Source organism: Syngnathus scovelli, chromosome 13 (genome assembly GCF_024217435.2).
Source record: "Syngnathus scovelli strain Florida chromosome 13, RoL_Ssco_1.2, whole genome shotgun sequence".
Taxonomy (NCBI): Eukaryota; Metazoa; Chordata; class Actinopteri; order Syngnathiformes; family Syngnathidae; genus Syngnathus; species Syngnathus scovelli.
Window position 1 is genome coordinate 6,925,433 of NC_090859.1, and position 15,778 is coordinate 6,941,210.

The window sequence follows — 15,778 nt, forward strand, 5'->3', positions numbered from 1 at the left end:
TCTCAATATTGCAGTTTCAAATCCATCAAACTGAAATACAACCTACAATATGATCTTATGAGAACATTTAATCAGAATATGGCTCAAATTAAAAAACGTATAAACATAAGACTTCACATACTTCAAAGTTTTTACAAAGGCACCAAGAGCATTGGGAGGGGGGGGGGCTCACCTACTGAAAGATAACTTTTATTGAGTTGTTTCCCAACCATTAGGCAAGGTACGCATTTTACATTAGAAATTAAATGTCACAAAATCGATATATAATGTCACTATACGTAGACAGCATAAATGAACAAAGATGTTTGTTGTAGATCATTGTAAGTAAATAATCGTTTTTGGACAGAGTAAGTGAAAGTCGGTAATTTCCTTCAACATACTTGAATCTCTCCCCTCCGCGAGTCGTCACCTTATCGTGGTGGAGGGGTTTGCGTGCCCCTATGATCCTAGGAGCCATGTTGTCGGGGGCTTCATGCCCCTGGTAGGGTCACCCATGGCAAACGGGTCCTAGGTGAGGGGCCAGACAAAGCACGGCTCACAAGCCCCTTATGATGAGTAATATAAATGGACTTAGTTTTCCCTCGCCCGGACGCGGGTCACCGGGGCCTCCCTCTGGAGCCAGGCCTGGAGGCGGGGCTCGAAGGCGAGCGTCTGGTGGCCGGGCCTTCGCCCATGGGGCCCGGCCGGGCCTAGCCCGAAATGGAAACGTGGGTCCCCCTTCCCATGGGCTCACCACCTGTGGGAGGGGCCGAAGGGGTCGGGTGCAATGTGAGCTGGGCGGCAGCCAAAGGCGGGGACCTTGGCGGTCTGATCCCCGGCTGCAGAAGCTGGCTCTTGGGACATGGAATGTCACCTCTCTGGCTGGAAAGGAGCCCGAGCTGGTGTGCGAGGCAGAAAGATTCCGACTAGATATAGTCGGACTAGCCTCCACACACAGTTTGGGTTCCGGTACAAGCCCTCTCGAGAGGGGCTGGACTCTCTTCCACTCTGGAGTTGCCCACGGTGAGAGGCGTCGAGCAGGTGTGGGTATACTTATTGCCCCCCGGCTGGGCGCCTGCACATTGGGGTTCACCCCGGTGAACGAGAGGGTAGCCTCCCTCCGCCTTCGGGTGGGGGGACGGGTCCTGACTGTTGTTTGTGTCTATGCACCAAACAGCAGCTCAGAGTACCCACCCTTCTTGGGGTCCCTGGAGGAAGTGCTGGAGAGCGCTCCTTCTGGGGACTCTATCGTTCTACTGGGTGACTTCAATGCTCACGTGGGCAATGACAGTGAGACCTGGAAGGGCGTGATTGGGAGGAACGGCCCCCCTGATCTGAACCCGAGCGGTGTTCTATTGTTGGACTTCTGTGCTCGACACGGATTTTCAATAATGAACACCATGTTCAAACATAAGGGTGTCCATGTGTGCACTTGGCACCAGGACACCCTAGGCCGCAGTTCGATGATCGACTTTGTAGTCGTGTCATCGGATTTGCGGCCGCATGTTTTGGACACTCGGGTGAAGAGAGGGGCGGAGCTGTCAACTGATCACCACCTGGTGGTGGGTTGGCTCCGATGGTGGGGGAAGATGCCGGTCCGACCTGGCAGACCCAAACGCTCTGTGAGGGTCTGCTGGGAACGTCTGGCAGAATCTCCTGTCAGGAAGAGCTTCAACTCCCACCTCCGGCAGAGCTTTTCCCACGTCCCGGGGGAGGCGGGGGACATTGAGTCTGAGTGGACCATGTTCCGCGCCTCCATTGTTGAGGCGGCCGACCGGAGCTGTGGCCGTAAGGTCGTTGGTGCCTGTCGTGGCGGCAACCCCCGAACCCGCTGGTGGACACCGGCGGTAAGGGATGCCGTCAAGCTGAAGAAGGAGTCCTATCGGGCCGTTTTGGCCTGCGGGACTCCGGAGGCAGCTGACGGGTACCGGATGGCCAAGCGGAACGCGGCTTCGGCGGTTGCTGAGGCAAAAACCCGGGCGTGGGAGGAGTTCGGTGAGGCCATGGAGAATGACTTTCGGACGGCTTCGAGGAAATTCTGGTCCACCATCCGGCGTCTCAGGAGGGGGAAGCAGTGCAACGTCAACACTGTTTACAGTGGGGATGGCGTGCTGCTGACCTCAACTCGGGACGTCGTGAGTCGGTGGGGAGAATACTTCGAAGACCTCCTCAATTCCACCTACACGCCTTCCATTGAGGAAGCAGGGCCTAGAGACTCTGAGGCGGATTCTCCAATCTCTGGGGTCGAAGTCACTGAGGTAGTTAAAAAACTCCTCGGTGGCAAGGCCCCGGGGGTGGATGAGATCCGCCCAGAGTTCTTAAAGGCTCTGGATGTTGTGGGGCTGTCATGGCTGACACGCCTCTACAACGTTGCGTGGACATCGGGGACAGTGCCTCTGGATTGGCAGACTGGGGTGGTGGTTCCCCTCTTTAAGAAGGGGGACCGGAGGGTGTGTTCCAATTACAGGGGAATCACACTCCTCAGCCTCCCTGGTAAGGTCTATTCAGGGGTGCTGGAGAGGAGGGTCCGTCGGGAGGTCGAACCTCGGATTCAGGAGGAGCAGTGTGGCTTTCGTCCTGGCCGTGGAACAGTGGACCAGCTCTACACCCTCGGCAGGATCCTCGAGGGTGCATGGGAGTTTGCCCAACCAGTCCACATGTGTTTTGTGGACTTGGAGAAGGCGTTCGACCGTGTCCCTCGGGAGGTTCTGTGGAGGGTGCTTCGGGAGTACGGGGTGCCGAGCCAACTGATAAGGGCGGCTCGGTCCCTGTATCACCGATGCCAGAGCCTGGTCCGCATTTCCGGCAGTAAGTCGGATTCGTTCCCAGTGAGGGTTGGACTCCGCTAAGGCTGCCCTTTGTCACCGATTCTGTTCATAATTTTTATGGACAGAATTTCTAGGCGCAGCCGAGGCGTTGAGGGGGTCCGGTTTGGGGACCTCAGCATCGCGTCTCTGCTTTTTGCAGATGACGTGGTGCTGTTGGCTTCTTCAGGCCGTGATCTCCAGCTCTCGCTGGAACGGTTCGCAGCCGAGTGTGAAGCGGTCGGGATGAGGGTCAGCACCTCCAAATCCGAGTCCATGGTCCTCGATCGGAAAAGGGTGGAATGCCCTCTCCGGATCGGGGATGAGATCCTGCCCCAAGTGGAGGAGTTCAAGTATCTTGGAGTCTTGTTCACGAGTGAGGGGAGGATGGAGCGTGAGATCGACAGGCGGATCGGTGCAGCGTCGGCAGTAATGCGGACCCTGTACCGGTCCGTTGTGGTGAAGAGAGAGCTGAGCCAAAAGGCAAAGCTCTCAATTTACCGGTCGATTTACGCTCCTACCCTCACCTATGGTCACGAGCTATGGGTCGTGACCGAAAGAACGAGATCTCGGATACAAGCGGCCGAAATGAGTTTTCTCCGCAGGATGTCCGGGCTCTCCCTTAGAGATAGGGTGAGAAGCTCGGTCATCCGGGAGAGACTCGGAGTAGAGTCGCTACTCCTCCACGTTGAGAGGAGCCAGATGAGGTGGCTCGGGCATCTTATCAGGATGCCTCCTGGACGCCTCCCTGGGGAGGTGTTCCGGGCATGTCCCACCGGTAGGAGACCCCGGGGACGACCCAGGACGCGCTGGAGAGACTATGTCTCTCAGCTGGCCTGGGAACGCCTTGGGATCCCCCGGGATGAGCTGGATGAAGTGGCTGGGGAGAGGGAAGTCTGGGAGTCCCTCCTGAAGCTGTTGCCCCCGCGACCCGACCCCGGATAAGCGGAAGAAGATGGATGGATGGATGGATGGATGGATACTTGAATCTTTCTTATGTTACATATACTCTGTTGTGCAATGATTACTCATAAACATTGACAAAAATTGCCCTCGAAAAGCTGACAAATTAACTGTTATTGTCCCAAAATGAAGAGTATAACATGTAGTCTGGGTTGTCCGGGCGTAATATTATAATGGAATGTATATAATATTTTGAGTTTTGAAAGTAGCTTCCAATACAAGGCCACAACAACCAGTCTAAACAGGGTAGATATTAGAAAATGTTATTTTATGATATTATCTTCTAAAGGAAGAATTGTTTACACAGCTGTCATAATGGCTCTGACTGCATGCCATTGATGGGCTGATCTGCAAAGGAAACATTTTGTCTGCATTATCTCTCACCAGCAACCTTTCTGCTCACATTTAACAATTTCTATGACCTGAGTCAATACATTGACCTGTTGTATGAATAATAATAATAATAATAATAACATATTATTATATTAGTATATTACTATTATTGGATATAAATCTTATTATAATAATGATTTTATTACTATTGTTATTATTATTATTATCCATCCATTTTCTGTACCGCCGTGGGGACACACGGGGGTCGCGGGCGTGCTGGAGCCTATCCCAGCAGTCATCGGGCAGTAGGCGGGGAACACAATGAATCGGTTGCCAGCCAATTGCAGGGCACACAGAGACGGAAAACCCATCCGCACTCGCACTCACACCTACGATCAATTTGGAATGCTCAATAAGCCTACCATGCATGTTTTTGGGACGTGGGAGGCAACCGAAGTGCGCAGAGAAAACCCACGCGGGCACGGGTAGAACATGCAAACTCTACACAGGCAGGGCCAGAGGTGGAATCAAACCCGCACCCTTCGAACTGTGAGGCGGATGTGCTAATCAGTGTGCCGCTATCATTATTATTACCATATTTTCCGGACTATAAGTCGCTTCGGAGTACAAGTCGCACCAGCCATAAAATGCATAATAAAGAAGAAAAAAAACATGTATAAGTCACACTGGAGTATAAGTCGCATTTTTGGGGGAAATTTATTTGACAAAATACAACACCAAGAACAGACATGAATAGGCAACATCAGGCTGAACGGTACGGTATGCTAATGTTACATAAACACATTAACGAGGAACTGAGAACGTGCCTGATGTAACACATTAAGAGTTATTCAAAAAACTACAACATAAATAACAAGTTCATCGAACCATCCGTTTCACTCCAAATCATTAAATCCATCGAAATCTTCGTCCTCTATCACTTATAAACAACTCCCATGTTAGGTTATCTGTACCCTCCCTTTTTCCCAAAGTCCGTTGGAATAAGTTCCAGTTCATTTTCAAGCCTAACAAGGACAAACGGGATAGAAAATAGATGGATAGAACATTATTTCGATAACAGTCAATATCCAACTGAAATGTGGAATTAGCCTCTGGTTTATGTGACTTGATAGCCATAATTGCAGAAGAAAAAACCCAATATATTCAGTATGGCTATATATTCTTCAATCAAAAGTTCGTTCTCAAGTTAACAGATGCAGTATAATCAATGTCAAATAAAGATGCTCTGCTACATGAAAAGAGGGAATAATACTACTAGTCAGTAATCTTTCCCAAACAGTGATGAAACCACAAATACAGTAGCTGTTTTGTGTTTTTAGGTAACTGCTGTTACTTGTTTTTAATTTAATTTGATCTAACTAATTGTTTTTCTGATTTTAAATTGGTAAAACAAATCAATTATTATCATCAATAGACTGACATGAAATACGTATATTGTGACGCTCCTAGCCCTACTAAGCACATTTTGATCAAAGCGATGTTTATTTAATCTTTAAATTGACCAGTTAATTTGACTTTTTCATAGTTGTGTTGTACTCTTAAGGTAAAATATTATATTTTTAAATAATGTTACCTAAAGTTAGTCATTTTTCTATGAGTCCTTAATTTGAAGTGTAAAATAAACTCCATCCATCCATCCATTTTCTGTACCGCTTTGTCCCCACGGGGGTCGCGGGCGTGCTGGAGCCTATCCCAGCCATCATCGGTCAGTAGGCGGGGGACACCCTGAGCTGGTTGCCAGCCAATCGCAGAATAATAATAATAATAAATAAACTCAATACACCTAAACCCCGATAGAACACGCTTTGATTCTTCCTTTTGTCTAACGCGGTTTGGTCATGAACCCCAATGTTTTTCATCGTAAATACATTTTCATTTGTAAGACAACATGCACCCATTGATGATGCCAAAAACATTGGGACGTCGCTTTAGTTAAATAAAAATATTTCAAATAAACTCGGAACAAAATGTTGTTCACATTGACTTCACTGTTTTGGAAATAGTAATTTAAATGGACGATATGTAAAGACCGTACAAAGCTAAATGACTAGCGGCGTAAACCTTAGTGATCTAATTTCCATGACTAATTTAAAGGCGTTTCATAAGAAGAAGTCAGAACAACACTCAGTACGACCATAAAGACGGCGATCGGTAAAGGCTATTTGAGCTTTATAACTGCTTATGCTACATTTTCCCGATACACTCATATGCATGGCTCTGATTTTACACTTACAAGACTTTCTAAATAACGCGCTTTTAGGGTGAACACGATTCCCAAATTTTGGACTCCAAACTCTGTGTAAAATCGCGGGAAAAAAAATCAGTGTCATACACCAACTCAACATGTCAAGTCACTTGAACGTGGAACGACTGCTTTTTAAACATTGTGATTATCAACGTTTGGTTGAGTAATTGTTAGCAAATTAGTCTCTGACAGGGCCAGCAACTATTCACAAAAAGTGCTGCATTTTTGTTTGACGGCCCTTTAGTGCTGTCCTGAAAATTTTGCATGTCTTTCTAGGCCAATATGAATCTCAGGGCACAACAACGGTAAATGTGTCTGACTATTAATGTAAATCTTGTTACTATGCTATGAGATGGGAAGTGTTTACATAGTGACCTTGTGCAACAGCAGAGACATCCTTATTACAGTTTAGACAGAGCTTTGGGTTCCATCTAAGCCACTTGGATAACACACAGGATTTTGGAAGGTCAGGTCACAAATGAAGAACTGAGGAGTGTGTTAAACATCTTACAGAAACGTGTCACAGCAGCTGTTCCACCTTTCACCTGGCCTCCTAACCCTGCACACACACACTCAATGCACCTCTGTGTGTGTGTGTGTGTGTGTGTGTGTGTGTGTGTGTGTGTGTGTGAGTGAGTGAGTGAGTGAGTGAGTGAGTGAGTGAGTGAGTGAGTGAGTGAGTGAGTGAGTGAGTAAGTGAGTGAGTGAGTGAGTGAGTGAGTGAGTGAGTGAGTGAGTGAGTGAGTGAGTGAGTGAGTGAGTGAGTGAGTGAGTGAGTGAGTGAGTGAGTGAGTGAGTGAGTGAGGAATGTATTAGAGCAAGGGTGTCAAACTCATTTTTGTCACGGGCCGTATCATAGTCATAATTTCCCTTGGAGGGCCAGTATGATTGCCAACGTCTTCTATATGCAATGTAGGCTACAAAACAAACTGATGAATAACTAGTTTTGAAATCAGAGACTAGTAAAAGCTATTCAAATATTCTAAAAAGACGCATGGTAACAAAAATTGCCAGCAATATCTCTATATTTTTTTGTTAAGTGAAGGCAATTTGTAATTTTAGTAACACAAAGTTACACAAAGTCAATGCAAAATTTGTCTTTGCGGATCACATAAAATGATGTGGAGGGCCATATCTGGCCCCCGGGCCTTGAGTTTGACACGTTAGAGGCTTTGAAGCTTTTACAATAATGATATCTAACTAAAAATGTAAAACGGACGTTCTGAGCATTAAATAAAAGTGTCATTAATATAGAATGGCAAAACTCGAGCACTGTACTAAATTGTTGAAACTGAAATTAGTATATATTATTTGCTATATTTCTTTACTTTTTAATTGAATTTTACCTTTCATGACTTCTAAACGGATCTGTGGTATTTTTGCTCTCAGTTACATATACCCCACTCCAACCAACAAGTCACACTGTATCATATGTTCAATACAGTATGTAATTGGATTTTAATCATCAATGTTGCAGGCTGTGTTGCAATTGTATTTATGAATCATGGATCACTGAAATGAGCACAGACGAATGGATCTTAATTATAAATCTTTCTGGTAGTATAATAAATACAAGCTGAATTATTTTGTTGATCAGTTGTACAAATACAAATAATAGCAAAGGCGCTGTACATTACTAATTAAAGTAAAGAAAAGCCCCAGCCCCTGCAGCCTGGATGAATCATGATGTTGCTCTTGTGAGCTGGAGGTCATGGAAGCAAATGGTTTTGTCAAAGCTTGCTCGGCATTCACTTTTACCAACAGATAACCTCAAGGCTATCAGCTCTCCCAAACTGGGTTTGCATGTCGAGAGGCTGAGACTGGGAAGAAGTGCACTAAACTATGGTGATGACTCACGTCATTTGAGCTTTTACAGCTGACAAAGTGATTGTGTGCAGTTACACAGTCAAACCTCTATCCATCATTTTAGCTCCCCAAATTCTTCCTTGTAATTCCTGGAAAACGAAGATGTGGGAAGTACATTTACTGTGGTCGTGGGAATCGGTCCCATACTATTTTCCATTATTGAACAAAACACATTTTAGATACTTTGTGCTGCTGGGTTCAGTTTTTACTCTGCATAAAAGCCCCCCTTTCCTCCGACCAATTCTCGCTGTTGAATCATCAGAGGTCACTAATGTTAAACGAGAGATTCTGGCTTACAATCTCTTTTAGTTCTGACAAGTGTGTTTGATGGTATTGAGGTCAGGGATCGATGGGGTGAGTCAGGCTCTCACTCATCAAACTCATCCAAGCATACTTTTATGCATCTTGTTTTATACACTGGGGTTTACTCATTTCAGAACAAGAAAGTTCCTTCCTTACTGTATTTTATTCCAAGCAATTAAAAAAAAAGGACCTTTATGATTGCATATAAGAGAAAATAAACACCATCACATAAAATACATTTAAAATGGAATTAAAACAACTTCTGATCATTCAGGTAAAGAAAGACTCAGTGATTTGAAAGCAGAGCTTGAGTTGGTATAAAAAATTTCCGCTCCCATCGGTGTATACAGCTTATGAGTCTAGACAGCAGGACATGAACTGTGACCTTCTGCTTTTATGATATTCTACAGTATATAAAATACAAAACAAACTCTCATTCTTTGTTGAGGCTGGTGGCAAAAAAGTCAAAGATTTCGGTAATATGTTTAAAGACCATATAAGGACATTTTTGCTCAACGTCAAATTTACATTTTTGTGTTTCCCCCAGTACTATTTCTACAGTTATATTTAATGTTTTGGAGACCAAATATTATTAATGTGTGTTGTTGTCAATATAGTAAGAAAGGAGGAAATAGAAGGAGTATGATTTTGAAGAGTGAGTCTGTCTACCTTAGGCTGCCATAACACACAAGGCCATTTTGCCCCTGACTGTTGGGGCATTTATTTTGGGTGCAATCCAGGAGACAGCAGAACTGCTTGGCATGGTTAAACCATGATGGAACAGATGACAGTTGGCGTTCAATATTAGTCCAACCAATGAGGAAATGTCTGCTAAGTGGCCTCTGAGCTGTGAGCCTCCGGTCCGGCATATGTCTGGAATGAAAATACTGGCGGTTATATATTTTTGCTGTGCAAAAGCAGGCAAGTGTAGGAGGAAGGGTGAAAGTTCATTTCAGACAGACGAGCCTTCAGGTTGATTTTCGAAAGAGCAGACAATAAGATGTTGGTTTAATTTTGACTACGCCTGTGAATGTTTTTCATTTTGGTTGCAACCCATTTAAATAATAAGGACACATTTAGTTGACATTCCATTTTTACGTCACGTTTTTGGGGGTGGGGCAAAAGTTCAAAGGTTGAACGTCATGGATTGCAAAAACAGTAAAAAAAAAAAAAAAATCTGATCATTTGATTTGGAGAGTTTTATGAATGCCAGGATTTACTGTCCATTAAGAGGGTAAAAGTGCAGTTTACAGTTGAGAAATGGGTAAATACTTAATTTGGGGACTTGATTGTGATGATATCCAAGGTTACACTCACTTAAAGAGTATATAATCTCCACGGGGGTCGCGGGCATGCTGGAGCCTATCCCAGCAGTCATCGGGCAGTAGGCGGGGGACACCTTGAACTGGTTGCCAGCCAATCACAGGGCACGCAGAGACGAACAACCATTCGCATTCGCACTCACACCTCGGGACAATTTGGAGTGTTCAATCGGCCTACCAAGCATTGAAAGCTTTGCTCTAAGGATCTACTTCTACAAATATTCTCCCCAGCATAAGAAACTTTGGGTACCATCTTTTTACTTAATTTTGCCTCAAACAATATTCAAAACTGAAGGTAATAGACCTTGTATTTTTTGTTTTGATATTTTTAAAAAAAAGTTAAAAATACATTTAATTAGGCATACTCTATATTTAGACTCGTTATTTTTAATTTTGTTAGATTTTTATTTAGTTTTTTTCCCATTGTTTTTGTATATTAACTATATCTATATTTTTAGAGTATTGTCTGTGTAAATGAAACAGACTTACTTTCTTTCTTATTTCATTAAAATGCGCAAAGGATCAGGAATAGTAGAATACACCCCCTGTATGGCCTATAAGCCTTCCAGAACTGAGTCTGTTCTGAGAAGGTTTTCCTGTCATGAAAATGAACCACCTTACCCACACTTTTGTTACCATGACAACCGTGGATCGAGCTACGGTGTCAAACAAATTGCTTCTATACTTGGAGAAGCAAATCCCAGAGTTTGAGGGGAAAAAAAGTAAATGGCTGTGCACTTCCTACAATTCATACATTTTTCAGTTAGTAAACAACTCCAAGAATGTGGTGAATGCAGCAGAAGCATGGACAATCACAAATACCCCCAAACTCAGCCACAATTTGACAATTTCAGAGGAGGCACATTGTACCACTTGTCGTAAACTAATGCTGCCTGGTGTGGATTAAAGAATTAGACCGAGACCCACTTTTTCAAATAAAATACTTTTTGTAACTTCATTTGACACACATTCAGAACTAACTAATTTAGTATACAAACATGCGGCACTAATATTTTTTTATACAGTTGAGCACATTATGTCTTCTTTGCCCGATGCCTAGATTACTGCAGGTATTTTATGTAGCGGAGGCAAAAAAATATGCCTCTGAACACATTTTTCAGTGAGTTGTGAGTGTTAAGGTATTCCATCTGTGTGGAGGTTGTTGAAACGTTCTCAAACTTGTCAATCCTCCAATCCAACTTGAACATGTTGTAAGAGCAAAAGTTATTTACTTTCTTTGCATTAAAAGCTAAGGTTCATTTAGTGTCTATTTTGCTGACATTGGGGAAAACCTCCTATGTAAGAATTTGTTAATTTTTTTAATTAAAAAAAACAGTACTTCGCGTCAGTCCAGAATGGGGTATTGTTTTTAACAATTATTTTAATATTTCATTAATCCGTTTATTATTTTGCAGATTCATCGATCAGTTAGCTATAAAAATGTTTTCATTTTCATCCCTTTAATAAATACAATATACTTTTCAAATTAACAGAGTACAAAATGCACAAATAAATATTTCATAATTTTGGACCAAAAATATGCATGAATGTTGATAATTGGTTTCCAAAGTAATTGTAGATTTGTCTGATTTCATAGGGGACTAAAAAATTCCGAGTATATTTACTGCTGAGAGGCTGAAATTCTGAGAATCTACACAATTTCAGATCACTAAACAATCTATTAAAATAGTGATTATTTTGCTTATGAATTAGTTGTCAATGAATTGATTAATGGTTGGTTGCTTAATTAAAAAGAATGATTACATGTTATCTTGTTTTTTTTTCCCCTCCCCTTTGCAGTTGTGTACATATGTGGCCCCGTGGACACTTTCCTGAACATCATGAAACTTTTCCACAGCGAGATCCCGGACCCAGAAAACTATGCCATTTTTTATCTGGATGTTTTTGCAGAAAGCTTGATAGAGCGCAAACCATGGCAGAACTCTGACCTTGACGACGATCCCATCAAGGTCTTTAAGGTACACTCAACTCAAAACACTTGCACACATATGGACATTCATGCATATTTCTCTAGCTCTTGGCTGAGTCCGTGGGTAAGATCGAGCCTTTCATTGTCCCAAGAGAAAACTTACGTAAGCACAGCGAGAACATCTACTTAAATTCAAGCCCGGTATAATGGTGGCTGACCCTATCTATATCCATCTGAATTTTTTTTCCTCACCTAGCATGGGAGTTAGAACATGGTACATATTTCATGATTTTCGTTTGACAGCAGGTAAATCGTGATGTATTGGTTTGGGATTCAGAGCCTTAAACCAGGAGTTGGGCCAAGTATTTTTTTTTATTAGGCTTTAAATTAAGATTTTGGATCAGTAATTATGAAAATAATAAAAATTGACAATGACAATTATTAATTAAAAATTGACAATGACAATAATTAAAATGACAAAAATAGAGGGCTGTAGCATTAGTACACAAATAATAAAGCTGCACCTCTCTGGGCTGGTAGATACATTTTATACTTAGAGCACTGAAGTAGATAAATCGGTTAAAGCGATCGAGGGTTGCCATGGCAATTGACATTGAAGATGCAATTCTGCTTGCAACAAGCCAGTGTAAAATAATTCTGCTGAATTTGAGAATGTCTTTGCGCAAGTTGTTTGGATCATTATTCTATTATGTGCTTCTCAGCTCTGATTATATACATTATATTTCTGTGTCCTTTTAGTCTGTTTTCATTATAACATACCGACCTCCTGATAATCCAGAGTACAAAGACTTTCAGAGACGACTCCATGCAAGAGCACAGCAAGATTTTGGCGTGCATCTGGAACCATCACTGGTATGTTAAATTATATGCAAACCATTTTGAGATGAATGTTAAGTGACATGAGCAAATGTTGTCTTTATCAATCCACTACTTTAACAAAATAATTGTCTTCATGCAGATGGACTATATCGCAGGCAGCTTTTATGATGGGTTTGTACTGTATGCAAAGGCCTTGGAAGAAACGTTGGCTGAAGGAGGAGCGCAAAATGATGGCATCAACATCACAATGAGAACACAAAACCGCCAAATTTGGGGTGAGCAATTGCTTTTTTACTTTTCAGCTAGAGTTAATTATGAAGGCTCTTTTTTATTTTGGTGCCATTTCATATTTCATCAATACATTTCACGTTTTCACTTTTTCACTTGGATAGATATCTCAAACATATTCTTCCACCATATACTGCCTATTAATCAATCTGTGCCATTTTTAATGGAAAAATAAGAAAGCCTAGTGAGCCTAGGCAGGTCATTTAGTGTGTTTATAACTTCATAAGGAGTTTCCTCTTGCTTTTGTTAAACCATTTTTCGTTTTTTATTTTAAGTCGCCTTCACTCTTTTTCTATTTATACTGCAGCAAAACACGGGAGAAACGATTAAAAGATTAAGGTTTATACATAGTCTATACCAGGGGTCACCAACACGGTGCCCGCGGGCACCAGGTCGCCCGTGAGGACTGCATGAGTCGCCCTCAGAACTGTTCCAAAATTAGCTCAAATAGCGGCACTTGACAGTGAGCTGCATCTACTTAGTTTACAGTCAAATCTCGGTTTTCGAACGTCCTGGTTCTTGAACAAATCGGAATTCGAACAAAAAAATTCGAGATTTTTTTTGCTTCGGTTGTCCAACAAAATTCGGAGGTCGAACCTTGCGAGATGAGCCAGGAGGAACCGAGAAAACCCGACCGCGCGACCCAGATGCCGACTGACTCCGTTGTTATTGAATTTTCGTTACTCTGAGGATTGTATTAACCCCTAATCATGCCTCCAAAGAAAGCAAGTGGGAGCAGTAAAGCCATCCTAAAACACAAAGACGCTCTTAAAGCAATGCGACAGTGAGCGCCCGGCGCGCTACGGTTGCGCGATCGGACCAAATTAAGCTCCCTGCGCACTGAGGTCCACTTAAATTTTGGAAACTACATCAGGACTTTAAAAATATTTTCTAAATTCTAGCGACGGCTCTGTTACAATAATGCGACTAGCGCGGTGCAGTTGCGCGGTCGGCAACGCGCTACTGTTGCGCGTTCGACTGTGCGCTGCAGTTGCGCGATCGAACAAAAATTAAGCTCCCTGCGCACTTAGGTCCACTTAAATTTTGGAAAGTACATCAGGAATTTAAAAATATTTTCTAAATTTCAGCGACGGCTCTGTCACAATAATGCGACCAGCGCTGTGCAGTTGCGCAGTCGGCAACGAGCTACTGTTGCATGTTCGGCGGTGCGCTGCAGTTGCGCGATGGAACAAAATTAAGCTCCCTGGACATACATCAGGACTTTAAAAATATTTTGTAAATTTCAGCGACGGCTCTGTCACAATAATGCGATCAGCGCGGTGCAGTTGCGCGGTGGGCGACGCGCTACGGTTGCGCGTTCCGCGGTGCGCTGCAGTTGCGCGATCAGACAAATATGTGCAAATGAAAAAATGCTTAAAAAGGGCGGGGTTTTTTTTGTCTTGAAACGGATTAAAAAATATTCCATTATTCGTAATGGGAAAAATAGATTCCAAATTCAACCGATTCGCTTCTCGAACCGCCTTCTGAAACGGATCTTGGTCAAAAACCAAGGTTTGACTGTATTTTTGCTATTCTTGTTAAAATCACACTTACATGTGAACTGCAAATGACAATAATAACACATAGTGAAATCCAAATTGAGCAAATTGGCTATTTCAGAAGTGTATGACAAACTGGTAGCCCTTTGCCTTAATCAGTACCCAGAAAGTAGCTCTCGGTTTAAGAAAGGTTGGTGACCCCTGGTCTATACAATAATAGGATATAACGTCATAATTTTAGATATAGAGTAACAATAACTGCATTAAATAGTGGTATTTGTAATATTTTCTCTTTTTGTATTTAAATTTAATTGATTAATTTAAAACTGTAATATTGATCCCAATGTAAACCAAGCCCCAACATGCACGCGTGCACACACACACACACGCGCACACACACACGCACACACACACACACACACACACACACACACACACACACACACACACACACACACACACACACACACGCACACACACACACACACACGCACACACACACACACGCACACACGCACACACACACACGCACACACACACACACACACACACGCACGCACACACACGCACACACACGCACGCACCCACACGCACACACACACACACGCACACACACACACGCGCACACACACACACACGCACACACACACACACACACACACACACACACACACACACACACACACACGGAACTGAACCACTACTTGACATGTTATTTGGCCGTGGAGCTGTTGAAGGGACTCAAATGAGACTCCTATTACCAGTAAGTGAAGTCAAAAGAATGCTGACTCAGTCAATTTTATATCATTGGCACACACTTACGTGTATTTAATTCAATCGTACATATGGCCTAAAGAAGGTTTAGATTTAGACGTCTCAATCTGGTTAAAATAATAACCACACTTTACACGGATCAAGTATTACAACATTTTTATATTATTTATACAATTTACAGCTATTTTAGATTTTAATATTTCATATTTGATGAATTCAATTTTGTTGTTGAAATTTGAGCTACACCTAGACCAATTATAGACGTAAAAAATCAGGCTAAACTTAGACTAGACGTAGATGTCCAGGGCTCAGTGGGTAAAGTTAAATGAGATTCTTATATGGCCACTAAACAAAACAATGGGACTGATAATAAAGTGTTATGATGACTCAAGTCTGTATTTAATGTTTGATGTGGCTGCCAACACAGAAACTTGTTTCCTGAGTTGGCTACCATGCAAGCATTCATAACTCTTTGCAAAACAATGGCCATTTGTCAGAGTTTAGCATTTTAAACATTTTATGTTGTCTGTTTTTACAGAAACAAACATTTATTATACTTTGAAGGCCACATTTTACTTTACTGACATCTTACTGAACCCATTTGCAGCATC

At 42.7% G+C, this 15,778-nt stretch overlaps 2 protein-coding genes across 2 annotated transcripts in view; both read left to right on the plus strand.

Moving 5' to 3' along the window:
- Positions 1 to 15,778, plus strand: part of npr2 (natriuretic peptide receptor 2) — a 52,675-nt gene that overhangs the window by 713 nt on the left and 36,184 nt on the right. Inside the window, exons 2-4 of the mRNA XM_049737184.1 lie at positions 11,637 to 11,815; positions 12,526 to 12,639; positions 12,746 to 12,881. Coding sequence (XP_049593141.1) covers positions 11,637 to 11,815; positions 12,526 to 12,639; positions 12,746 to 12,881 — 429 coding nt within the window. The remainder of the gene's footprint in view (positions 1 to 11,636; positions 11,816 to 12,525; positions 12,640 to 12,745; positions 12,882 to 15,778) is intronic.
- On the plus strand, positions 399 to 3,763 carry LOC137840837 (uncharacterized). The gene is made up of 2 exons (XM_068652675.1): positions 399 to 2,187; positions 2,289 to 3,763. The coding sequence occupies exons 1-2, from the start codon at positions 549 to 551 to the stop codon at positions 2,411 to 2,413; spliced, it is 1,764 nt and encodes a 587-aa protein (XP_068508776.1). The 5' UTR covers positions 399 to 548; the 3' UTR covers positions 2,414 to 3,763.

Coding starts and splice junctions, on each gene's coding strand:
- LOC137840837 (XM_068652675.1), top strand. CDS start 549: ATGATGAGTAATATAAATGGACTTAGTTTTCCCTCGCCCGGACGCGGG. Junction 2,188..2,288: donor TTCCATTGAGGAAGCAGGGC/CTAGAGACTCTG, acceptor GATGAGATCCGC/CCAGAGTTCTTAAAGGCTCT.